Source organism: Phacochoerus africanus, chromosome 4, assembly GCF_016906955.1.
Source record: "Phacochoerus africanus isolate WHEZ1 chromosome 4, ROS_Pafr_v1, whole genome shotgun sequence".
In the NCBI taxonomy this organism is placed as follows: domain Eukaryota; kingdom Metazoa; phylum Chordata; class Mammalia; order Artiodactyla; family Suidae; genus Phacochoerus; species Phacochoerus africanus.
Window position 1 is genome coordinate 103,354,008 of NC_062547.1, and position 27,117 is coordinate 103,381,124.

Genomic DNA, 27,117 nt, shown 5'->3' on the forward strand with positions numbered 1-27,117 from the left:
TTTGAATTCATCCTACTTGAAATTTGTTGAGTTTCTCAGTTGCTTGTGTTTTTGTTTTTCATCAAATTTGGAAAGTTTTAGGCCATTGTTTCTTCAAATAATTTTTTTTTTTTTTGTCAAATTTTAGGGCTGCACCTGCAGCATATGGAGGTTCCCAAGTTAGGGCTTGAATCAGTGCTGTAGCTGCCAACCTGTGCCACAGCCATAACAACACAGAACCTGAGCCACGTCTGTGACCTACACCACAGCTCATGGCAATGCCAGATCTTTGACCCACTGAGCAAGGCCAGGGATTGAACCTGTGTTCTCATGAATGCTAGTCAGATTTGTTAACTGCTAAGCCACAATGGGAACTCCCTCTTCTTTTTTTGTAACTCTCTTAACATGTAGGTTGGTCTGATCATGTCTCTCAGGTCTCCTAGGCACTATTTACTTTTATTCAATCATTTTTTTATTCCTCAGAGTCAATAATTTCAATTTTCCCATCTTTAAATTCGCTACTTCTTTCTTCCGCCTACTCAAATTGGCTTTTGAATCCCTGTAGCGGTTTTTCATTTCAGGTACCGTACTTTTTCACTCTAGAAGGAACAAGCCTTTGATAGATGCCAGAATTTCAAAATAGTTCCATCTGATAGATTCTTCCAGTAAGATTTTTATCTAGGTAGGGAGATGGATTCCTTGTGCCTCCTACTGTAGCTTCTTTCTAGAACCTTCTCTTTAAAATGTTTTAAGGATAGAAATCTTATTCATGTGATTCTAAAGCTCTGTTATTCACATTGTCTCGATTTCTTTTCATAAAAAATTACCTGAAACCTTTTCAGTTTAAGGGGAAAAAACTGTAAAGGAAAAAAAACAACAGCAGGTGTCTTTCAGTTAATAAGAATCCTGGGAGTTTCCATTATGGCTCAGTGGTAATAAATCTGACTAGTATCCATGAGGACGCAGGCTCAATCCCTGGCCCCACTCAGTGGGTTAAGGATCTGGCATTGCCATGAGCTGTGGGATAGGTTGCAGATGTGGCTCAGATCCTGCTTTGCTGTGGCTTTGGCATAGGCTGGCAGCTACAGCTCTGATTTGACCTCTAGCCCAATTTGACCCCCTTTTGCCATGGGTGTGGCCCTGAAAAGCCAAAAAAAAAAAAGAAAAAAAAAAGAAAGAAAGAAAAGAAAAAATGAATCCACCCAAGGAATACCATTTATGTAAGTTGCCTCCTCATTTGGCTCAAGAATAAAAAGGGTCTATGGTTAGAGTTTTCTTAAAATCTATGGGATACATTTTGACTGTGGAAAACTTATAGAATGCAAAAATGATTTGGTAAAGGTCAAATATGGTCACAGTTGCTTCTTGTCCACCCACTATGTGTCAAGGTTTGTACAGGGTGCCATGGACACAAAAATTGTGCTGATGGTCCATGCCTGGCATTCTCTTGCGTTTCTCATACATAAAAATCACAATCACATCCTAATGACTATTACAAAAGCAGCAAAGTAACTATTGAAATTCTCACAACGTTGTCTCTGACTTAGAGAAAATTCACAAAGTTTTACTGCAGGTGGATCCTGTAAGATAAACAGGGTGGAAAGGCAATCAATCCTACTTCTGAAAACTGGACAAAAAAGAAAATGTGCCCTTACACTTCCACTTGGGCATGTCCACCAGAAGGTTAAAATGTTAGGGAAAAGCGTATAGAGATCAGGTGAAACATGGGGATTTCAGAATTATAGTTATGCAATTAATCCTTAATATGTGTCTACTTTTCTGTGAGAACCCCAAAGAAGGTTATCCTGTATTTTTATAGCTTGATAACAAATATTTTTAGAGAAGTAGAAATATATCATGTATCACTTTCATTTACTTATGTTTCTTTAATAGTAATTCTCCCCACAACACCTAGCACACAGTGGCTACTCACTGATTATTTTTTTAGTGAGTGAACTCTTCCTCTCACACTAGACTTCTCCATGTGTTTGGGGTTTTCAGTATTAAAATCAAGTAAAGTGGCTAGGATGTTGCCTTTGGGTGACTCTAGAAAGCCGCATACTCTTGAGATAAGATTTTCGAAAATTTTAAACATTTTATCACAGAAGAAGAGAGAGTAATATAATGCACTCCTCATGTATCCATTACCGTCAATAAATATCACCATTGTAACACTGTGCCCATCTTGCTTCATCAGACCAATTCCCAGCGCACCAACACACACACACACACACACACCACACCCTTACAAGTATTTTATAGCATGGGAATTAATTATACATTGAGTGTTAGCCAGGTGATCAGATTGGTGTATGTTGTTTGAAGAATGAATTCTCTCTCCCCTGTGTACTTTGTTTCCTTATTTGTAGCATGGAAGTGTGAGACTAGTACAGGGTCATGAGACAGACAAAATAAATTTATCAAACGAATCTGGTTCATTTGTACTTAGGAAAAGCAAAACACTAAATTCTCTGCTCTAATATTTACAGCCTTCGAAAAGGAAACCTTAAACCTTTGCTTATCTCTCATATTCACTTACTGTCTCATAATTTACTACTATCAAATTGATGCCAGAGAAAAAGAAGGGAGTGCAATAAGTTTTATTGTAGTCTTAAAGTGAACTAGGCAGTGGGCCAGGCTCCTCATTAAGTTGAGCTTGTTTTATAAGTATGCCAGCCCCATTACCTCCATTTTATATGGAGAAAACTGAAAGTTTAAATTATTTGCCCAAGGTCACGTAGCCTTTCAGACCCATGCTCTTTCTGTCTTTTTAGAGTTTGTCAGGGAATGGAATGCAGGGAGTTGGTTGCCCAGGTAACAGAAGAGGCTGGGAAACCAAGGGGGGTGGGTGGGTTAAACCATGCAGAGATTAGAAATCTCAGGAAGCTGCTACCATTCCTAGACTGGAAAGACAAAGGAAGAAGCAGAAACCACCAATGGTTTGTCCTGCCAGAGACCCTCTTGGTGGGAGCCAGCAAACATCCCTGCTACACCAACAGACCAAGGTCAAGGCAGGGAATCCACCTGAGAGCAAACAGATTCACATCCCCACTAGGGAGAGTGTCTCAAAGTAAACCTAGCTTCACATCTTGGGCCTTCTGCTTGTCTGCTGAACAATCTTGTTTTAGAAAACAGAGCACATACAAAAAATAGATTTTACAAAAGTTTCTATGTGGGACAGTAGGTTCAGGATCTCAAGCTGCTGTTCCTGCTGCGAGGGTTTGATTCCAGGACTTCCATGTGCCATGGAGGTGGCCAAAAGAACAGATTTTAAGAGATTTTGCAGGAAGTATCAGTTTGCACATTATCTCTTAATTTTTCAATCCATTTTCTTCAGCCTTTTACCTTTTATCTAGTTGACTGTTTAATGACCTGAAAAGAGTGAAAGCACTACTCAGGGAACATTTAGAGGTTTATGGAAATGCAGCCATTCAATCAAGAATTATTTGTCATACTCCTTCCACAAGACTAGAAAAAAAAGAATATAATCTGCCATCTGGCTGGAAAGGCAAAATACACATTTATGAAGTAATCAATAAACAGGAGCATATGCAATAAAGTGCTAATTTGTTAGCTTGACTACAAAATAGACCAATCTGCAGTATGAAGGTATGATGTGCCATTAACATGGCAAGGCTCAGAACTAGTCAGGAACTGCTGCATTGAACACGGGGCACTGGATTGAACCATTGGTTTCCCAGGAGGCCCCAGGCTGTCTGGCCTGCCTGATCTGGGAGGCTCTGATGCTGCTGGTTCCATGGGGTGATTAGAGAAGCAGAAATCACTTCTTGTCATAGTGCCCAGAGATCTCCTCTCCAAACAAGTGGCTTCCAATCCTAGCGCATGTTAGAATCAAGTGGGGGATTTTAGGAAAATAGATCTGTGACCAGGCCCACACTGGACAAACTAAACCCAAATCCCTGGGCTCTGGCTCAAGTGTTCCCAAAAGTGCTCTGGGTGCCTGTGACCTGTGCAGAAAGATGAGACCCACATCTATAAGGCTTTCTGTTCCTTAGGAAGCCTTTGCCAGGTGATGCAGGGAGGGTGCTCAGCTATAGCAAGTCCGAGGGCACCAAGATAACCTTTCATAGTGTCGTGACTTTGCCACACCTGTCACTGGACATGCAAATATGGGCATTCTCTCTGTGGGCATTCTCCAAGTTGCAGAAGGAAAATTTCCAAGTTATTTTCAATAACTTTTACTGTTTTCTTGATTTTATTGAGATATAATTCATAATTCACCTATTCAAACATATAACTCAGTATTTTTTAGTGTATTCACAGGGTAGTCCAAGCATCACCTCAATTTAATTTTGTTTCTGTCACCTCCTAAAGGAACTTCAGTACTTTTTTTTAATTTTTATTTATTTATTTTTTTAATATTTTTATTGAGTTATACCTGCACAAATCTTAAGTATACCATGCAATTAATTTTACATACATGTATTTTTTTTGTCTTTTTTTTTTTTGCTATTTCTTGGGCCGCTCCCGTGGCATATGGAGGTTCCCAGGCTAGGGGTCGAATCGGAACTGTAGCCACCAGCCTACGCCAGAGCCACAGCAACGCTGGGTCCGAGCCACATCTGCAACCTACACCACAGCCCACGGCAATGCCGGATCTTTAACCCACTGAGCAAGGGCAGGGATTGAACCTGCAACCTCATGGTTCCTAGTCGGATTCGTTAACCACTGCACCACGACGGGAACTCCTTTAATTTTTATTTTAAATAAAGCAGAGCTATTTCTAAAGCACATTGGTTTTGGTGCTCTTTCACAGCTGAGCTTGGACTTGCAGATGCTCAGTTTTTTGTTTTTTGGTTTTTTTCCTATCTCCTTTCCTTTTTAATATGTGTAGAAGTTTGATTTTATCTTACCCTGTGATGTACACTCTTGTCTGTGTGTGTATCAGGGTGTGTCTGGGTAACATTGTTGGGGTGTGGGGGGGTGCCCCAAAGGCCTCAGAGCTGAAGCCTGGCACTAGCACAACCCCTTAGCTGGATGAAAGCACAGCTCCAAGCTTTATTACTCCTTGCTATTTTTGATTTCCTGACAGACTTAGGAGTTTGCTCTGGCAGAACATTTTAAGCATGTTAATGCTGTCTTCTAGAATGAGGTCAAAGGGCAGCTGTACTTACCAAATATGTAGTGATACCAGGAAGTGGAAGCAGTTTCAAAAAGTGTTTCTTTTTGAGGCCAAGTAGGAAAGCCCTTTATCTGATCTCTTTCCTGTCTCTGAACTCCTGCTGCTCCATTCCTTCATCTGTCCTTCATCTCAGTGACATTGTTTCCTGTCTTCTCTGCCCTTATCCTCCCAGTGAAATGTTCACTGCTTTAGGGCTGGCATCCTGCACTTCCTGTCTTTGCCTCCTCTCCAGCTCCTAAAACAGGTGAAATTTATAAATATTGTGTGTCTGATAAATTTTATAAAAACAAACAAGCTTTAGAATAGAAAGGTTTGACTTTGATTTTGTTGGGGAATTTTTTAGTTGTTTTCCTCTTAGGGTTTTTTATTTGGTTTGGTGTTGCTTTTTCGGGCCGCATCTGTGGCATCTGGAGATTCCCAGATGAGGGGTTGAATCAGAGCTGCAGCTGTAGCCTATGCCCCAGCCACAGCAATACGGGATTCTTTTTTTTTTTTTCTTTTTATTTACTTTTTTATTACTCAAATGAATTTATCACATCTGTAGTTGAGCAATATGGGATTCTTAACTCACTGAGTGAGGCCAGGGATCAAACCCTCATCCTTATGGACACTAGTTGGGTTTGTTTCCTCTGAAGCTCAATGGGAACTCCCTAGAATAAGGCTTTCTTGATGTGAAGCAGAAGATTTCAGCTAGCATTTAACTTGGTTCAGAGTAGCCCAGTCTCTGGTCCGTAGACTATGACCATGATATGTAGTGTGACAGAAGAGGATCTCATTTTTCATATCCTCAATTTCTTTATCCATAAAATGAGCTGACAATGTATACCCCTAGAGTTGCTCTGGCACTTAAGGGGACCTCGTAGTGGAAATGTCTGGAGCAGGGCTTAACACAAAGGAGATATTTATTTATTTATTTATTTATTTATTTTTGCTTTTTTTTAGGGCCGCACTCACAGCATATGGAGGTTCCCATGCTAGGGGTCAAATCAGAGTTACAGCTGTGGGCCTGCGCCACAGCAATGTAGGATCCGAGCCATGTCTGTGACCCACACCACAGCTCAGGGCAATGCCCAATCCTTAACCCAATGAGCAAGGCCGCAACCTCATAGTTCCTAGTCGGATTTATTTCCTCCGCACCATGACGGGAACTCCATAGAGGAGAAATTTAGAACACATTAGCTCCTGTTCCCTCTTATGCAAGAGTCCTTGCTGGCTATTTCCAGTCTGTGTTCAGTTCTCTTTCCTGACCTATCACTCCTTCTCTTCTTCATGTTTCTCTCAGCTCTCCCCAAACCACCAGCTATTTGTGGAAGTAGACAAAATTTTCTCTCTTCACTCTTTGAAAGACCTGCTGTGGGTTCCTAAGCTGGATCAAATTTAACCTATATCATTCCCAAACATTTCATTCTATCGGCTCAGTTATGTGGAAAGTACGCAATTATTCCATGAATTTAATAATCAGGCACTTGGAATCTCTCTTGGTGAAAAGCTAGAAATGATTTTACATCATTAATAGACTACTGAATATTGAATGAGCCCCAAGAAATGGTCAGGGCAATGATTAGTTTATAAAGTTGCTACTCACTGGAAACTGAATGGCATTAGGTAATTCCTGGTAATTCTGTTAGAGTTTTGTTAGAGTGATGATGTATTGCAGTTATATAGGAAAAAGTCCTTAATTTAAGGAGATACTTGATGAAATGTTTAGGGCTAAAGTTTCAAACTATCTGAAATTTGCTTTCAAGTGGAGGTACATATACAAATAGATGATAGATAGATAGATAGATAGATAGATAGATAGATAGATACATAGATCTATGTATCTGTAATATGTGCAGATACAGCAACATATGGCAACAATGTTAATAGTTGTTGAATCAAAGTGGTAGGACAATTGACATTCACTGTATTACTCTTTTAACTTTTCTGTATGTTAGTAAAATATTTATAATAAAAAGCCAGATTTAAAAAGAAGGAGAAAAATATGATCCATACAGTTCCTTAAAAGTTGCTATTTGATTATATGATTTTTATTTATGTTATTATTATACTCATCATTCTATTGAGAGCAAATATTTCTTCTGAAATTACAAAACACCAATTCTTATAGCATAATTTTTATAAGTTTTCACATTAACTCAACATTTTAAAAAGTGTTTGCTATAAACAAACTGAAACTATTATTTGAAAACTACATAACTGTGAGGGATTTTGAGCATTTCAGTGGACGCAAATAACTAGTGATGTTGGTTAGTCTGGAGGACTGCAATTTTGAAACACTACAAGGAAACAACTTTCTAAAAATGTTTTAATGTAAAATATCTACCTATATTTTAGAGAAAAAAAGGCTGTCTGCATGTTGACTGTAGGGTAATAAATCATAATATATGTTTGCCACATGAGCAGGAAACAGAGTGGGACCTTGCAGAGAGCAAAAAGTCTTACCCCAGGCAAGAGCGAGTTGCCCCTTTTAAGTTTTCTCATTTGTAAAATGGAATATAAGTAATTGAGGCACCCAAAACAGTATGCTCAGTTAAACAATGGATATCATTGCTGTTATGCATTACTTATATCTAATCTGAAAAAGATAAGGAATCAGTGATAAGAAGTGAGTGTGGTATTGTGGTTCTAAATTTACCACTTTTGGAGCTCCTGTCATGGCTCAGTGGTTAACAAACCTGACCGGTATCCATGAAGACTGGAAATTGATCCCTGGCCTCATTCAGTGGATTAAGGATCTAGAATTGCAGAGAGCCAAGGTGTAGGATGCAGATGAAGCTTGGATCCTGGGTTGCTGTGGCTGTGGTATAGGCTGGCAGCTACAGCTCTGATTGGCCCCTAGCCTGGGAACCTCATGTGCTATGGGTGCAGCCCTAAAAAGACAAAAGACAAAAAAGTAAATAAAATAAATAAATAAATTTCCCAGTTCTGGAAGGAGGCAGATTGGTAAATCCCTGTCATTGTAGACCTCTCCCTCTGAAATTCTCTCTCCAAATGTTGAATAATCCTTCCCTCTAGGCTGGCCTTTAAGAATCTTTTGTTGACTAAGTATTCTAGAACTTATCAATTACCACCTAGCTCTGATATATAAATATACATATATAAAGCTTTTAAATGGCTTTTTATATATAAAAAGCTTTTAAATGGCTTTTCTTCAAGATTCATTGATTATTCTATACTGATTGCTCTTAATGGTAGCCAAACTCTTAACATCTGGGTGAAACAAAGCCTCTAGAGAGCTTCATTCATCAAGCTCTTGCAGCCTGCCTGCTTTTCTGTGGGGTCTACCTACTAATCCATGAGAGGCTTGCATTTGTGGAAGAATTTTCCATTCATGAAAGTGATTTCTTTTTTTCTTTCTTTCTTTCTTTTTTTTTTTTTTTGTCTTTTTGGGGCTGCGCCGATGGCATGTGGAAGTTCCCAGGCTCCCAGGCTAGGGGTCGAATCAGAGCTATAGCCACTGGTCTACATCGCAGCCACAGCAACCTGCAGAATCCGAGCTGCATCTGTGACCTACACCACAGCTCGCGGCAACGCCAGATCCTTAACCCACTGAACAAGGCCAGGGAGTCAAACCCTCAACCTCATGGTTCCTAGTCCGATTTGTTTCCACTGCACCACGATGGGAACTCCTCTTTCTAGTTTTCTATACAAAGACCTACTAAAAACTTTTACCCACATGTCTAATATTGCTTGGCCTTTTTTTTTTAATAAAAAATCTGTTGATATGATTAAAAGGAATATGACCTTATTTCATTTATCATGGTATAGTGACAAACAATAGATCTTAATTCAGAAAACCTGGTTTGCAAACTTTTTTCATTTACTAGTTACGTGTCCTTGTGGAAAGTATATTACATGTCTTTTATTCTTAGTTTTTTCTAAATCCATGAAATCATGTGAGCCTATTTTTTTATATCAAATAAAAATGTATAAGAAAGGGCCTTGTAGATAATAAAGAATGATGTAAATTATTATTACTATTACCATTATTGCAATTCTTCTTAATTTGGGTAATTTAAGTTACCTGCATATCCAGCTTGTGATTCTGCTCTAGGGAATATAATGGGATTTTATATCTCACTTTAACTGAAGGTAACTAGGGTCTAACACAATGGAGAGCCTCTTATTTTCTTATATTTAGAATTCCTTTTCTCACTTTCTTGCATATCCCACAATGTGCGAGAAAGGAAATAATTTTTTGTCCCCTTTTCAGGAACAATGTTTTTCTTTCATTTCTCAAAAAGATCAATTCAGGGTTTATCTTTCTGAGTTCGTAAATACTCAGATGGAAGAACTCCAGAGAATTCTCAAGAGCCACTGGAATTGATGGTTGACAAGAGGTGGTCCTCCCTGCAGTTCATGCTGAACTGAGACTGAAGTATGGCTTTAGGTTCAGTGTGGTCCTCAGACATCTCATCTCCACAAGGAACCAGATATCTCCCATGCTGAAAATTTGGGCTTTAAAATTCCATGAGGCATTTTTGTAGGAGGCAGGATGCCACACTGGCATCACCATCAGCATCAGATCTGTGTCTGGTTAATTACAGACTGACTTCCTACATCCCAAATGAATGTCTGTAGCGTCCCTTAATTTTTGAAGGCCACATACGTCGGTGTAGAATTATCAACATTCTCAGGAGGAAGATTAAAGGGGCCCTTGTTTTTACAGTCTATATATTTAGCCCTTTGGGAGTGAAGTTATTATTCTATTATCTTGTATCCCCTCCCTCTATTAAACATTATCTTTTTTAATATTTTTGTAGCATGCCAGTGGAAAAACCAGTGGATCGTCTTCCAAGTCAGGAGAACAGAAAGGATCAGATGAGGTAATTTCCACAATACTGGGTTGTCATTTTCCCTTGTTCTTAAATTGTGAATTCTGTCTTGAAATAAATAATGAGGTAGCAAATATCTCCTAGCGGAATATTGGCAAATTTTGTTTTAAACTAAGATTTGATTCAAGGCTAAGTGGAAATCATTAAAAATAGTATTTAGAAAACTTTAAGTGTTCCTGGAAGAGGAACCTCTAGGGATAGTTTCCAAGTAGAAACAGAACTGTCGTTGAGGATGTTTCTCTTGCAGAGATTGGTGAATTGTAACTGTTTTTTGGTGAATAGAACACTGAGGAGGAGAAACCAAGTGCTGGTGTGGAAAAAGGAGATCTTTTTTTATGAGAGTCACCATGAAAGAACAGTGGTAACCTAGACTAAACTAGTCATTCAGGTTCATAAACAAAAGGAAGAGAGAAAGAACTACTTTTCTTTGGATCCATTCTGTGGAAATCCTAGTGAAACCATATCTCCTCAGTTTGAGATGGGTTTTCTTCGAGCCTGTGAACGTCTCCTTTCACAGAACGATGCCTCATTATATGCCCTGACAGCACGGCCTGGTGCCGTGGAAGGGTCATGTGAAAGTTCTGTCCTTCAAAGGGGTACTGGGGCTTGCCTTCCTTTTGCTGCATTTTACATTTTTAAATCTCAATGGAGATTTCTATCTTTATTCAATAGAAATCAGTATCAACATTTCTAGTTTGTAAAATAGCAAGGTCCTTATTTTTTCACAATATCCTTAACATGTTTCCAGAATCTAGCTTCTGTCTCTACTTATTTTCTGCTGTTTGAAATAGTCAGTATATTTCAGTACCTTCAATATGAATTCTCGCCCTTGTGACTAGAACTTGCTATGAATTTGGCACTGTTTGGTCATCTGCTGTGTCTTAATATTTCTACGACCAACACCCATGAAAATATAGATTATTTCTTACTGTGCAAATTCATAGTGAAATTTTGTACCCATGGAAGGCAAATATTTCTTTACAAATTAAAAGTAAACTTGTATTAAGATTTATCCCGGGAGTTCCTGTCATGGCTCAATGGTTAACGAATCCGACGAGGAACCATGAGGTTGCGGGTTCGGTCCCTGCCCTTGCTCAGTGGGTTAAGGATCTGGCGTTGCCCTGAGCTGTGGTGTAGGTTGCAGACGCGGCTCAGATCCCACATTGCTGTGGCTGTGGTGTAGGCCGGTGGCTATAGCTCCAATTAGACCCCTAGCCTGGGAACCTCCATATGCCTCGGGAGCGGCCCTAGAAAAGGCAAAAAGACAAAACAAACAAAAAAGATTTATCTTGTTTCTTGGTTAAATTATTAAAAAAATAAATTTCCATGGGCAAAAACACATTTTCCCCTTTTTACTAGCATGAAAATCTATATAATATCACTCAGTTCCCCTATCAACTCTACTCTTTAAATATAGTTCCAGAAGAGTTATCTATTAAATAATTTCCTGTTTGAAAACTGTAGTGTTTTCTTAACTCTCCAGACCAGGGAATAATGTTTTTAGATGTTATTGTCTTTTTTTTTTTTTTTTGGTCTTGTTCTTGTTGTTGTTGCTATTTCTTGGGCCGCTCCCGCGGCATATGGAGGTTCCCAGGCTAGGGGTCGAATCGGAGCTGTAGCCACCGGCCTACGCCAGAGCCACAGCAACGCGGGATCTGAGCCGCGTCTGCAACCTACACCACAGCTCAGGGCAACGCCAGATCGTTAACCCACTGAGCAAGGGCAGGGACCGAACCCGCAACCTCATGGTTCCTAGTTGGATTCGTTAACCACTGCGCCACGACAGGAACTCCAGATGTTATTATCTTAATATTAATCAAGCTTAAACTATCTGCACAAAAGAGGAAATCTTCTTTTCCAATACCATCAAGTGGTTGGTGACCTAGTTCCTGTAGGATTATTCTCAACAATTATGTTCTTATGTGAAAGCTTAAATATTATGTCTGGAATATTGTTAGGCATTGTTAGTTTAGGCAACAGATGCTAGCCCAGTGTTAGGTCTTTTGATCATATCTGGATTTAAAGTGCCTTATTTTCATATTTATAAAGGGCTTGGGAAAACTGATAAGTAGCCCTGTTACAAATGCAGGAAGGGGGCAGTTTGAGATTTCTGAGTCAGTATGATGGCTGTACTTTCACTTTTTTGAAACTGAAAGGATGAACTTCCACCTTGAGAGAAGAAAGAGTTATTCTTTTTTTTTTTTTTTTGTCAGCAATTCAAGCAAGATCTGACATTGTTTCATAACATTTCTGAGAAATCCAAATTTATAGCTCTTGCACTTGTGCCACAGCCTGGACATACCCATTTGTCCTGCCCTGTCCCAGCTGTAGCAGAAGCAAAGAGGAGATGGAAGCTTTGCCCTGCTCCTATGGCATAAACCACTGCAGAGATTCGCATAGTCTGAGATTGAGGATTGTTTATTTTGTCACCAAATTCTGCCCACATCTATTCGAAAGGATGGACAGATGTGTGAGTGGGATGATTTGATAATCGAGTTATATTTCCAGTATAGTCTGTCTCTAAAGAGTCTCTAATTCTTTACGTTATGTGCAAAGAAGTCATTGATGAGATGCTGTGTCCCTGGAGACAATTTAAGGAAATCACTCTGCAGTAGGCATTATGTTAGCCTCCCCCCCCCACCCCCCCGCCCTATTTTTAGGGCCACACCCACAGCATATGGAGCTTCCCAGGCTGGGGGTTGAATCGGAGCTATAGCTGCTAGCCTACATCACAGCCACAGCAACGTGGCATCTGAGCCGTGTCTGCGACCTACACCACAGCTCATGGCAATGCTGGATCCTTAACCCACTGAGCGAGCCAGGAATAGCACCTGTGTTAGCCTTTCTGTTCATGATTATAAAACCACATGCAGTCTGGATTTGTAATCTGCCCTGCCTACCCTGCACATTTGGTTGCCATCCTCTTTTCAAGATTACCAGAGAAATGTTTCCCCAAACTGATTCTTTCTCTCAAATATTTTCTTACCTATTGCTCTGTTGAATAAGAAGTGAGATTAAGAAGCTTAGTTTGGGCTTTTGGTAATCCATTTTCAAACTAGCCTGTACCTCCAAAGGTTAAGCAACATGTTTTCCTCAAGCATATGCCAACATACTGGTTAGGCTTCCAAGGACAAACCCTAGCCTTTGAAATGCAGTCAGTTTGAAAATTTGCTTTCAGTGCTCAGAGGGGTCTCTTGGTGTCTTATGCTTCTCCCTTTATGGCTCTGCTGCATTAGATGTGAGAAAAAGATTACAGAGGAGAACTTTGGGAAGATAGTACCAGGAGAAGAAACTATTAGGGTTAGGCAAGAACCATCATTATGTTGTCATATGGAAGAATATCTGGGCATGAATGCAGCTGTATTAATTTCAGAGCTCTTTTTCTCCTGCTATCATAAGTTTTCTTACTTGTCTGGAATATGACCCCTTAAATAGCCACTAAGTGATCCTAGGATGTCTGAAACAATTTTAATAGACTCTTACAACTGAAATGTCATGTGTCATGTTGCATTTGCAATATAAATGCTTGAGGATGGAGTTGAATAAGTGTCTGTGAGAATGTATTTTTTTTTTGTTTTATGTAACAACTATTAGGAATGTGCTAAGTCCTTCCCAGATGTAGAGGAATTAGAAGGCAAAAAGTTGCAAAGACAAATGAGCCGTAAAATGACTAGAGAGCAGGAAAAAGAAAAATGAAAGCATTTATCATCACCTTTAAATACAGTGGAACAAAGTAGCCTTTCCAAACTGGCAATCAAATCTATTTAAAGTATTTGACTGACATATCTGGCTACATGGGGAAGTGTGAGCATTTTAGCAACTTATTTCAGTAAAGTCCCTAGGAATGGAATTTAAAGCATGTGTTGGGCATGATCTCACAGAGCCTCTTTTAAGAACTTCTAATTTAATAATAGACATGGTGGTTTTTTTTTTTTTTTTGATAAAGGGAGATTTATAGACTCAAAATTGCACCTTAAAAGAAAAGATATTTGATAAGTTTTCTTTAATAGCATTAGTGCCATTCTTTCCTTGAGTGTTTACCTTTCCTTCTTCTAAAGTATATGAGTTAAGTATTGAATGACTTCTTTTTAAAATTCTTTCTAACCTTTTTTCTCTTAATGAAATGTCTTTTTTGAATCACAAAAGTAATATGTATTTGTGAGATGTGAAAGTATTACCCAGACTTACCATTTCAATTATTGAACTGCTGCTGTGAAATTTTGTGTGTATTCTCAAATTAATGTGATAGTGGTGTGTGTTTATAATCATTATATGTACTGATTTTAGTAACTTCTAAGTAATCATATAGTTAAAATATAACCTCTGAAGAAAATTTAGAATGTACCAAAAATTTTAAAATGAAAACACTGTCATCTAGAATTCTAGCACCTAGAGAGATGACGACTCTTTCCGTCTTAGCATTTTTTTTTCCATCATTTTTTCCTTGTGTGTAAACTCCATTTAGGCTGAAATAACAAAGGAATGACACTAACAGGGCCAAGACTAAAATGATAGACAATGGGCTCTTCCTTAATTGGAGTCATCATTATGTGCGGCTTTTAAATAAGCAGAAAATACTTATGCAGGTACTTCAGCATTTAATATAGCATTTAATCTGGTCATTTTGTGCTGTGTTTTTGAGGGAAGAAAACATATTTCTTGTTCAACAAGTCTTCTGGGACAGCGTTCTCACCAGCAGGTAATAAAGCTGTCCTTAGCTGGTTCTGGAAGAGGACCACAGCAAAGGCGATTTTAAGGGGTGATAGGTCATGACAATCTCTTGTGCATTTTAAGAGTGGGGAGTTGATTGTGGCTGGACAAGCTCATGTCCCAGTGCCAAGAAGGAGGCAATGCTGAAAGGGTGCCCCAAAGGCAGTCCTACCAGGCTTACCTGGAGATCCAGAATCCAGCTGGAGGTCTGATTTGGAAAGTTAAACTCACTGAAAGAAATCCCTAAATCCTTTTCTACTGCTGTTTCTCCACTTTTTTTTTTTTTTTTTAGTTCTAAATTTTTCTTATTTCTTCATTGACTAGAATATATTTTAAGATGATTTTTTTTCAGTGAAGGAATGTGAATGGTGTTTTTCTCTGTCGGTGTGGATCCTAAGGATGTTTTTCTTCTGCCTTCACACAAGAAAATAGTACAATAGTACATTTGGGGGTAACAGTTCTGTCCCCTCAAAAATCTGTACCTGTTCTCCATGGTTTTCTGACTTTTTGTGCTATAGAAAAGATGTTTGAGGATGCCTACTTTTTCTTTATTTTTAGAAAGCTTGTTTTCCCTACTTTTGGTGCATATGTGATTTCTTTTTCTTTTATTCTTACAATTTAAAAAAATTGCCAGGATGTACCTATACGTGTGTTTTTCTGTTAATTTTTTTCCTAGAATGTCCATTATTTAATTATTGCTCTTATTTCAGTATATTTGATCTTTTAAAACATACCTATAATTCTGAGATTAGACATTAATTAATCACCTGCCTCAGTTTTCTCTTTGACCTTTTCCTTTCCTTCCTCATTACTTCCCTCCTTCATCACTACCTCCCTCCCTCCCTCCCTCCCTCCCTCCCTCCCTCCCTCCCTCCTTCTTTCTTCTTTCTTTCTTTCTTTCTTTCTTTCTTTCTTTCTTTCTTTCTTTCTTTCTTTCTTTCTTTCTTTCTTTCTTTCGTGGGGGCTGCTCCTGTGGCATATGGAAGTTCCCAGGCTAGGGGTCCAATTGGAGCTGCAGCTACTGGCCACAGCCACAGGCACAGCCATAGCAACACCAGATCCGAACCGCATCTACAACCTACACCATAGCTCAGGGCAACCCATATCCTTAACTCACTGAGGGAGGCCAGGAACTGAACTCACATCCTCATGGGTACTAGTCAGGTTTACTACCGCTGAGCCACAGTGAGAATTCCCTGTGAGACTTTCTGAAGTTTATCCCCCATTTTCTATTTCTATCATCTAAATTCTGCTCCTTGACACTTTCAATGCAGGTTTGAATTCTGCCCTTTTTTTTCCTGTTTCATTGAATCCCTCTTAAACGTACTCTCCCCTCCCTTTGTCTCACTCTGTTACCTTCCCATCTCTGTTTGCTCTGCACCTGCAACTTTCTACTGGGTTTCATGGAGCTAATAGCATCTTGTTTCCTACTAAGGATGCAGACTTTTCTTGCTGAAATTTTCTTCTTAGAGTATATCATTTTATGAAATTTGTTATCTCTCATTCATCAGGAAGATGATGCTCTCTTCTTTTGAATCTTTCCTTTAGAGACTAGGTTTCTTTATTCCTGTTTACTCATTTTTAAGTGGAGCTCTGTCTACATCTAGAGCTTATCAGCCGTCATGAGCACATCAGGTTTTTCTCATCCACTCTCCTCAGATCTGTGGATGAGGAGGGTGCACACTTCTGGTAAAATCCCACTATCTAGTGGCTTTCGTTTAGTACAGAACATCATCTGAAATGAAATGCATGGAAAAACTTCACTCCCAAAGGAGAAAGTGGGGGGTTAAGTTAGGAGTCTGGGATCAACATATACACACTATATAAAATAGATAACCAACCAGGACCTACTGTATAGCACAGGGAACTCTACTCAATATTTTATAATAACCTATAAGGTAAAAGAATCTGAAAGAGTAGATATATTTGTATATGTACAACTGAGTCACTCTGTTTGTACATCTGAAACTAATACAACGTTGTAAGTTAACTATATATTTAAAAAAACCCACTTCACTCCTTAGCAGGTACTGCTAAAGGGGCTCTTCTGACCTCAGCCCCCAAAAAGACCACTTCACCTAGGACATCTATTCCCCTAGGGGGCAGTGCACACACAGCCTGCCCAAAACCCAGGCCTCCCACATCCTGCTCCACTCCACAGAACCCACTCTGATTTTTGCTTATTTTGTTTCCAGGATTTGCAGTCTTGGCTAGGTTTAAAATGAGAGACACTGTTTAGAAAGAGAGGCACTGATGGAACTTAAAGGTAGGTTGTCTCTTAAAGAGGCCTCCTACCCAAGAGGTATTCTAGATGGTTGCATTTCTTTTTCTTTTTTCTTTTTCTTTTTTTTTTTTGGCTTTTTAGGGGACACCCACAGTATATGGAAGTTCCCAGGCTAGGGGTTGAATCAGAGCTATAGCTGCAGGCCTACACCACAGCCACAGCAATGCGGGATCCAAGCTGCATCTGCTGCCTACACCACAGCTCACAGCAACACTGGATCCTTAACCCACTGAACAAGGCCAGGGCTTGAACCTGCATCCTCATGGACACTCGTCGGGTTTGCTTCCACAGAGCCACAACGAGAACTCCTAGATGGTTGCATTTTTGAGTAAGGGGCCTGAGCATTCAGAAGAGAGAAAAAGTCTTTCAGGAATGTAAGTTTGCTCTGTTTCAGACCTCATGACACAAATGGTTCACCAACTGTGCTTTTCAGTACAGTTTCCCTGACTTTGATTATGTTACTGAACCAAACTTGGGTCCACTTGCCCAAGCACAGTAAAGCCAATCTACTGACCCTGGGTCATGGTGAAGGAAAGTGCAATGTTTATTGCAAGGTGCCAAGCTAGGAGTCTAGGCAGCTAGTGCTCAAAAGACCCATACTCCTGCATGGCTTTCAGGGAAATGTTTTTAAAGATGGGATAAGGGAACAAGGTTGTGCAGTGCATGATCAGCTAGTGGACATTCTTGTGATTGGTTGATGGTGAGGTTATCAGGAGTCAACATCATCAGTTTTCTGGGTCCAACTGGTCTGGGATCTCCATGCTTATGGGTAACATATAGGTAACTTCTACTTAGTGGGGGTTTCAGTATCTGCAAAACAGCTCAAGGGCTCAGAATATTATCTATGGCCCTTGAGAATGAACTAAAAGCCCTGGACTTTCTTTAATGACTAAAATATTATTATTTTGTCTTGCTTGACTGCTTTCCTTTGTTTCTGCATTTTCTCACTTCTCTGATTAAATGTATTCTTTGGAAGTTGGGGAAGGCATAGGAGGCTAAAGATTTTCTACAAACAAGAGGAAGGCAGAGGACACAGATGGCGGAGCCGGTGGTGGTGGGGTTGTCTGCCTGGGAAGGCTCATAGGTCCTTCTCAGTTGCAATTAGACTGGAGACTTTGCCTAGATGTTGGCAATTCCCTGACTTTCTTTGTCGTTTAGTAAAATTCCATCCTCTTCTGTGAGAAGATGAGTAGAAACTCATAGTGAGATTATTTTGTGCTAGAGATTCCTGGGGTTGGGTCATAATGACAGTGTTTAGCTTCTTGAATCATGTGTCCTCTTTTCTAGTTTTCTTCAGGTGTAGGTTTTCGTTTCAGACTCAGTTCCATTTATTAACTGCGTGTAGCTCCTCATGAGTTTCGACCAAGAGACGTGGGGTTTACAAGTTTAGAGATAATTAACCATCATGGGCATTCCATGTCTCCTCTTTTCTGGGATTTCTCTGAGTGGTTTCTGGTGCATTTGCCTTCTTTTCTGTGTATCACGGTATAATTTAGGTTACTGCTTGCCTTTCAGTGAGTGAAACTTGTTTATATAGGTATTAGAATTGGTATTTTCTTGTGTGGAGCCTACCATATGGGTCTTCATAAGCAATCCACAGACTTAAGTGCAAAAACCTACAGTTAAAATACCAGGCATTATGTAAACATTCAAACAGCCTCAGATTGAATTCTGAGAAAAATGCAGGAAGTTTATAAAATTCAGGACAAAATCTCAAAATCTCTGAGACCTTCATGAGAGCATCTTCTCTTCTTTCTCCTTCACTGTGGAAGCTTTGATGGACCACACTCACAGCCCAGTCAGCCAGCCACCCAGCCCCTGGTGCCCAGGAAGGCAGCATGTTGCACTTGCTGAGTGCAGGCTGTGGATTCTGACCACACGGATTTGTTCCCAGCTCTGCCACTTCTTCACTGTGTGTTCTTAGGCAAATCACTCTGCTTCACTAAGGGCGCCTCATCTGTAAAATGGGGACAATAATCGCCTCTCCATGAGCTAATGTGAAGATCAATGAAATCAAGCACCTGAAATGTCCAGAACAGTGCCTGGGCCATATGAAGTACTCTATTAGCTGCCATTGTTGTTGTTATTATTATTACTACTACAATTATTATTATGGTTACTTTTATTATTATTACTGTTACCTTATTATTAGTTATTTTATGTTCTTTAATAGAGGCAAAATGCTTAACCTTATTACTGTTACCTTAATAGTATTACTATTATTAGTAGTATTACTAGGATCTTATTATTACTATTACTAGGCAACAAAGAGAACTTGCTTGGCAATAAAAGTGAGCCCCTTATTGATTTCTAAGCAGGACTCAAATGCTCTTGTTGACTATATATTGTAGAGTCTTTCCCTTGAAAAAAGAAAGTTTGGTAGTTCATTAAGCATAGTAGTCCTTTTGTTTAAAACAACTCTATGTAACAATCAGACACATATGCCAAGTGTTAGAAAATACAGACTTTCTTCAACAAAGACTATGAAAATAATGTGCTTTTAAATTAAAAATTTGTGATATACAAACTGTTATATAAGTGGTAGGGAATGGCTAATAAAATAGTTAAGCATTTTGCCTTTATTAAAGAACATATCAACATAGCAACATTATATCAAACAGCAATAAAATATCCTTTATTATTTACTTTGGATTAAAAAGCCTAATTGCCTAAGACCTGAGACCCTACCAAAATTGTCTCTGGAGATGATACCTTATAGCACATGAAATTGAAATCAAAGTTAACAAAATCAAAGGCATTAAATTGAAGCTAAATTTACTGACTTTAGAATAAGTGCTGGAAATCTAATGGACAAACCACTTAAATATTATTCCTGTTTTTTCTCATTTCCTTTCTTCATTTTTTTTTTAAATGCCCCACACCAACCCATCCCTCAGTGGCTCTGCTCTGCCAGCTCCTGGGACAATGTTATTCTGAAGCATGTCAGTGGTGCTGTAGTTTCAAAGAGTCACTGGACCATGTGGGAGGTGTAGGTTGCAGGTTCCCACTTCTCCTAGGACCTTGTTCCTGCAGCTCTTCCCTCATTCCTTTTACATTTTATTTAACGACTCTTCTGTCACCTACTTTAGACCATGTATTAGTTTAATCTTCCTCATCGTAAACAGTTTTAAAATATTTCCTTTGAAATTGCTCAAGCTCCCATCCTATCTTCCTTTTTCTAACCCTCACTGCCAAGATGCTTGGTTGAAATTATTGAAGAAAGGAGTGTTGAGAGAGAAGAGAGAAGCTAAAAGTAAGGGTTGATAAATGCCTACGTGGAGAGGTAGGAAAGAGAAACCAGTGAACAAGTCAAAGAAGGAACACTTAAAGGAGGTCAGAGAAGCTGGATGTTGCAGTGTCATCAGTGGAAAGGCTGGATGCTAGCTCCAGAATTATGGGGCTGAAAAAGAGCCCTTGTTTGGAGATTGGGATGTTGTAGGTCCTCTTAGGAGCTGTTTCTGTTGTGACTGAGAAGGTGCTATGTAAGGAGAGATTCTGCGTAGATGACTTCTTTTCCAGTGCACATGGATTTATATAATAAACATCAGATAAAGCAAAAAAAAAAAAAAGAAAAGACAAAGTTGAAATCAGTGCTTACTTATAGAAAAAGAGATGTGTGACCTAGGTGCATCATATGTTACTGAATCCCTGGATTGTTTGCCAGTTGTTTATAGGTAAATGGACTCATTTACTAATTGAACAATATCAAATAAAAAAAGACATTATTTGGAAAGAATTTAGGAGGGAATGCCAAGCATATATTTATCTTACTCATTAGGATTGTAGACTTCCTTGTTGGTTTTTCACAGTAAGGTTTGTATACCTATTCTCTTTCTTTCTCAAATTATGCCCCTCATTCTTAAGTGGTCTAATTTGAGCTTCAAATGCAGAATTTTTGGACTTTACTATCTTCTAGAAGTAAATCTTCAAACACAGTCTCAAAGAAAAACATTTTTCTTACGGGAAAGCAAGAGCTAAAGTGGTCTCATATTCACATTACAATTTTGGTTTCACTTAGTGTTTGGGATAAAAATCACTTCTGAATACAATTTTATTACTTTTGTTTGTTTTTTTTTTGTTTGTTTGTTTGTTTTCCTTTTAGGGCTGCACCTGTGGCATATGGAGGTTTCCAGGCTAGGGGTCAAATCAGAGCTATAGTTGCCGGCCTACACCACAGCTCACGTCAACGCTAGATACTTACCCCACTGAGGGAGGCCAGGGATTGAACCCACGTTCTCAAGGATGCTAGTCGGGTTCCTTAACCGCTGAGCCACAAGGGGAGCTCCAGCCATGACGGGAACTCCGTGTTATTTTGTTCTTGTTTCTTTTCTTACAACACTGAGTTGACTCAATAAAGTCTGACACCATGCATCTATTTCACTGAAAAATGAAAGCTGAGTAAGCCAAATGACTAATGAATTTTCAAAATAACGCATTTAAAAGAAACTGATTTTTTAAACTATCACACCAGCTATAAGATCAAAGGTTGCTGAACTATTTGTTAGATATGATGTGGTGACATCTGTGTAATTTTAAACATATAGTTCAGACGACACCCAGTGGTTAAAAGGAGTATATTCCTTGCTGTGGCACCATGTTCAGTTGGAATAAAATATTTCTTGTCTCAGCAGTGATAATACATTTTTGACTTTGTCTTTTTAAATAACCATACATTAGGGGAGTGTGTATTTTTGTGTGTTAAGAAAACAGACTTGATTTTGACTTCTGCAACTTTTCTTCAAATACTTGAAAACTTACAAATTTTAAGATTGGAAATGTTAAAAATATGATTAAATGTTTCCTTTAGTGAAAACATAAATGATATTTGGAAATGTGAAATAAATGACCGAGAGTCATGAATTAAAAAACAATGAAATTTTTTTGACTTGGAAATTCCAATGCCAGGAATTTGTTGCAAGTTTATAATCAGAGGTTTATTTGATGCCTAAGTACAAAGATATTCACCATAGCTTTATATATGAGAATAACAAACTAGGGGAGAAGTGAACATACAGCCATAATGAATTGTGAAATTACAGCACAGATGTAGTGACATGGCTTCATCATACCTTGAAGAACATTTAACAAGGGAAGAAAATACTTAGGTTATAAAATGAATAAAGACCAGAGTTCCCATTGTGACTCAGCAGTAGCGAACCTGACTAGTATCCATGAGGATGCAGGTTTGATCCCTGGGCTTGCTCAGTGGGTTAAGGATCCAGCGTTGCCACGAGCTTCAGTGTAGGTTGCAGATGCAGCTTGGATCTGGTGTTGCTGTGGCTCTGGCATAGGCTTCAATTTGACCGCTATCCTGGGAACTTCCATATGCCTTGGGTATAGACCTAAAAAAGACAAAAATGAAATAAGAGGGTAAAGAACAATAATTAGCATAGATAAAAGAATAATGGAAGACAGTGTTTTAGCAATAATCAGAACTAAATCTATGCATGTGTCTGCTTAGACCTTAAAGGGAGAAATCTTTTTCCTTAGGAACCCAGAAGAGGTGCTTCCAGGGTAAGGCTTCTGCCACTGCCACTGTGTGTGTGTGTGTGTGTGTGTGTGTGTGTGTGTGTGTGTACATGTGTTTGAACAGAGGTGCATCTCTTAGTTATAGACAGAGAATTAGGATTAAGCACTAAGACATCTTAGAGGGCAAGGACAGTTAAATATTTTTAGTTCATGGTTCTTTTGGAATCTGATGAAAATTGATCTTTTCCTCCAAAAAGGATGCATATGTGGATACAAAAATGCAAAGAATATGTGACATACAATGTAAGGAGGTGTAAAGATACATACCCCCCCCCGGGGGGGGCACTTTTATTGAGTGGCTATTTTTAGGAGGCATCATCTAAGAATATTTTCCCAGTTGGTTTGTTGTTGATGTCTGAAATTCCGCCATTCACATCTTCCCTAACCTTTGAGTTAAGCATTGCCTTCCCTTGGGGCCTCTTTTAAATTGTAGGTGCTCCTAGGAGGAATAACACATTCATTAATACCTTGTGAGAAGTAGCTTAATAGGAGGGGATGCAAATTACATAAGCATTATTTTTGTGGATTTGGTAAGGTAGAGCACTGGAAGTTTTTTTTTTTTTAAGGCTGCACCCCAGGCATTTTGAAATTCCCAGGCTAGGGGTTGAATCAGAACCATAGCTGCTGGCCTACACACACCACAGCAACAGCAATGCAGGACCCCTGACTCACTGAGCAAGGTCAGGGATTGAACCTACACCCTCATGGATACTAGTTGGATTCGCTTCCGCTGAGCCATGACAGGAACTCCTAGAGATCATTTGATAATGATGACTAACACATATATAGGCATTTTACATACACAACACACACACACTCCTTGCAATAACCCCATTCTCCTGATGAGGAAATTGAGGCACAGCCTGATTAAATAACCTGTCCAAGGTCACACAGTTATGTAATAGTGAAGCCCAGGGTGAAACTTAATTTAACTAGTATCCTAGTTTCTTACTGTTCATAAAATTACCTATTTCAAGAATTTGACCTAAGGCCAACTCCATAGCCTTTCTTACCACAGTGGTCAGTTTCTGTAACTCACTTCTCTAACTCTTATTTCCTTTTCTTCCTTACCTTGTACCCTCTTTTCACTGAAGAGAATCATAAAACAAGGTTAAATCATTCCCATTCCCTTGAATCTAAAAGGTAAGACAGTGTGCAGACAGCTGTTCCCTCTTTATGGATAGGAAATGAGGAGGGAAGTTAAGTCACAGCAGAGTTAGAGTGAGGAGAAAGCCAGCGTTCTCTTGACTCCCAGTCAATGCAGCCACTTTGAGGACTCCCATCTGGCAATGACAAATGGCATGGAATAATCAGAAAAAAAAAAAAATTTAGCAGAGTGACCACCGTGACATGTGTTCCTAAGGCCACTATGGATGGGCTGTTTCATTCACTGAGTGAATTTCTACGTAAAGTTGTGTGTTCATGATAAGACTTACCATTATGACCTATTTATCGGTGGTTCCTTGGGAGGGAGGGGGCAACATATTCTATTTACCTAATTGTGTTTGTGGTAGCACCCAATCATACTTCCTTCCGTAGTAAAAGTGACTTGTACTTGTTTGTGGACTACTTACAACCACGGTGTAAAAGAACATTTGCAAATAAGCCTTATAATTACAGCCTCATAATTGCTGGTGTTGGGGAATCTGCCTCCCCTTTGATAGACAGTGTTTTTCTAGATACTTTTTTTCAATAAAGCCTGTGTTTTCATGTGGAAACACAATACTTCTTTTCATTTTGTAGGGTGACTATTAAGTAATGGAACTGATTTGTTAACAAATATGTCAAAACATATGTTTTAATGAGAGTTCTTATTCTGAACAATTCTCCGTTTCGTCAAGCCTAAGACAACACTGATCTAAAAAAGCACTGATTGGAAAATGCTAAGAATGAAAAAAACTGTCAACTAATTTCTAACCTAAGCTTTCTTTTACTGATTTTAAGATGCATTTGTATGCAGGAGGTAAGCAACAGGAAGGAAAATGGTGAGTTCAAATCAATAAAATAAAATTCAACAGTAACCTGAAAATTTATATACTTAAGGTGTTTACTGTTGTTCACATAACTCTGAGACTAATTTCACTTTTTGCATTGAGAACATAAAATAGTTTCATCTTCCTGTTCAATTTTTTTTCATTAAAAACACTATTTTTCAGTTCCCACTTTTACTAGATATGAATCTGAGCAACTTCTGGTCATTTGAAACACTTAAATAGACATTCAGAGGATAAATATTTACTTTGCCTCTAAGCTTAACCAAATAATGTGTTGCAGTTTCTGAAGACCATTCAACAAACCAGGTTTCAAAAATATCGTGAAAATTATTTAAGCATGTCAGCTACCAAGATGAACCTCTGAGGGTTTCAATGCTCATTTAATGCAGAAGTTCTTATGTATCTGAGAGCTCAAAAATTCATATAACATCCAGTCTGTTACTTACAGAGTATTGCATGCTGAAGAACACCTAGCTTGCTTTCTTGAGGGCTATTGTGTGGAGAGATGGACCAGCTCCCTTTCTCACACTTTGGGGTGAAGAGAATCACTGGATTGGAAGCTGCAGGAACTCTTACCACCTTCCTGGCAGGGAATGGCACTATGTCTTAGGTGGGGCAGGAAAAGAGCTGTCACCCACAAGTTGATTTCATTATCCCTGAAATCTTTGGAGGCTAGAAATCTAAAACTCAGCTTGCCCCTTTCTTCATACCCAACTCCCCACTCTAACTCGGTATTGGCTGAGCTTCTTGGATTGGTGAATTTATAGTTTTTATCAAATTTGGAAAGAGTTTGACCATTATTTCTTCAAATATTTTGTTGTCTCCTCATTTCTCTCCTCTTCTTTGGAGGCTGTGGTTTAGCTGTTTGGGGTTGTCCCACAGCTCACTGTCCTCTAGCCCGTTACTCTGTTTCATTTTGGATGGTTTCTATTGCTATGTCTCCAAGTTCACTCATCTTTTCTTCTGCAGTGTCTCTTCAGTTCTTCATCCCAGTGTTTCTCTCATCTCAGACATTTTTACCTTTAGAAATTTGATTTGGGTGGTTTTTTTTTTAATATTTTCTATGTCTCTCATTACCATATTTTTAAAAAGCTTTTTATTTTGAAATAGTTATAGATTGCCAGGAAGATGCGAAGATAGTATGGCTGGTGCCATCTATCTCCCAGTTTCTTCATTGGTTACAACTCCTGCAACTATCGTACAATATCAAAACTAGGAAACTGCCACTGGTACAACCTGTGTATTTAGTTCTATGCCATTTTATTACATGTGTAGATTCACATAGCCAGCCCTGCAAACAAGATATTATGATTTTTGAACATTACATTTTCCTGCATATGGAATATAAAGTTGCCTTTTTTCTGATTCTATGCATGCCTTGTAATTTTTTATAAGATGACAAACAGATGTGAATTTATTTATTTATTTGTTTATTTATTTTTGTCTTTTCAGGGCCACACCTGTGGCACATGGAGGTTCCCAGGCTAGGGGTCCAAGCAGAGCCATAGCCACCAGCCTACGCCAGAGCCAAAGCAACACAAGATCCAAGCCTCGTCTGTGACCTACACCACAGCTCACAGCAATGCCAGATCCTTAACCCACTGAGTGAGGCCAGGGATCAAACCTGCGTCCTCACAGATGTCAGATTCGTTAACTGCTGAGCCACACGATAACTCTCAGATGTGAATTTTATGTTGTTGAATGTTTTCTGTTGTACTTTAAGTTTTCCTGAGGTTTTTTCTGGAATGCAGTTAAGTTACCTGGAAACACTTTGATCCTTTGGAGTTTGCTCTGAGGCTTTGTTTGGCTGGATCAGAGCAGCCTTTAGAGGAAGACTAACTTTTCCTTCTACATTGTCTACTCAGCAATTCTAACTATTGGGAACATGTCCTATTCCTGGTCACTGGGAGCCCCTGTGATTATGCCTCTGTACCTCCTGGTATTGTTTCCCCAGACTCTGGCTCTCCTCACGGGCATGCACATGCAGACCTCTCACCTTTCTGGTGCCATCCCTTTGAGCCACTTGAGAACTCCTTCACCTGTGAACTCCCAGCTCCATATCCTCAACCCAAAGAGACAAACAGCCTCTGTCTGGGTCCCTCAGTGTTCCATGATCTGGAGGCTGGAAATTCTGTAGGCAGTAGCTGTGGCAATCATAGGGCACCCCTGGTTTGCTACACTTGCGAGGAATACTGTCCTCGCTGCCTGTTGTATAAAATTGTCTAGGGTTTTCTTTGCTTGTTTAAGGTAGAAATACTCCTCACTTTGGAATCTAAATTCCCTTACATAAGATTGTCATTGATGTAAAAGAGACACGATGCTGTATTTGAAAGGAGGATATAGCCCATTCTTTGACTGAATGGGTTTGAGCACAGTTTTTGGAGTTTGAATTGTTAAATTTTTCTTATTCATTACCCTGGTTACTGACTTCTTCATTCATGTACTAATGAATTGTAGTGTTCTCTAGATATTTTACTAGTATTTAAATGTACAACAAGAGCTGTTGAAATCACCTGTGTCATATCCTGACCTGATACCCTCCCATACCTCACAAGGGTCCTTACAACTCTCAGGAGACACGCTGAGGTCATGTTTATTCCTGCAGATCTTGACAACCCTAAATCTCTTCCCCACCCCCCA

General features: G+C 39.1%; 1 protein-coding gene across 11 annotated transcripts in view; it reads left to right on the forward strand.

The window, feature by feature from the left end:
- Positions 1-27,117, forward strand: part of CAST (calpastatin) — a 124,129-nt gene that overhangs the window by 5,147 nt on the left and 91,865 nt on the right. For all 11 annotated transcript variants that reach the window (XM_047778341.1, XM_047778344.1, XM_047778343.1 and 8 more), the window contains exon 2: positions 9,889-9,951. In XM_047778341.1, the coding sequence (XP_047634297.1) occupies positions 9,889-9,951 (63 nt within the window). The remainder of the gene's footprint in view (positions 1-9,888; positions 9,952-27,117) is intronic.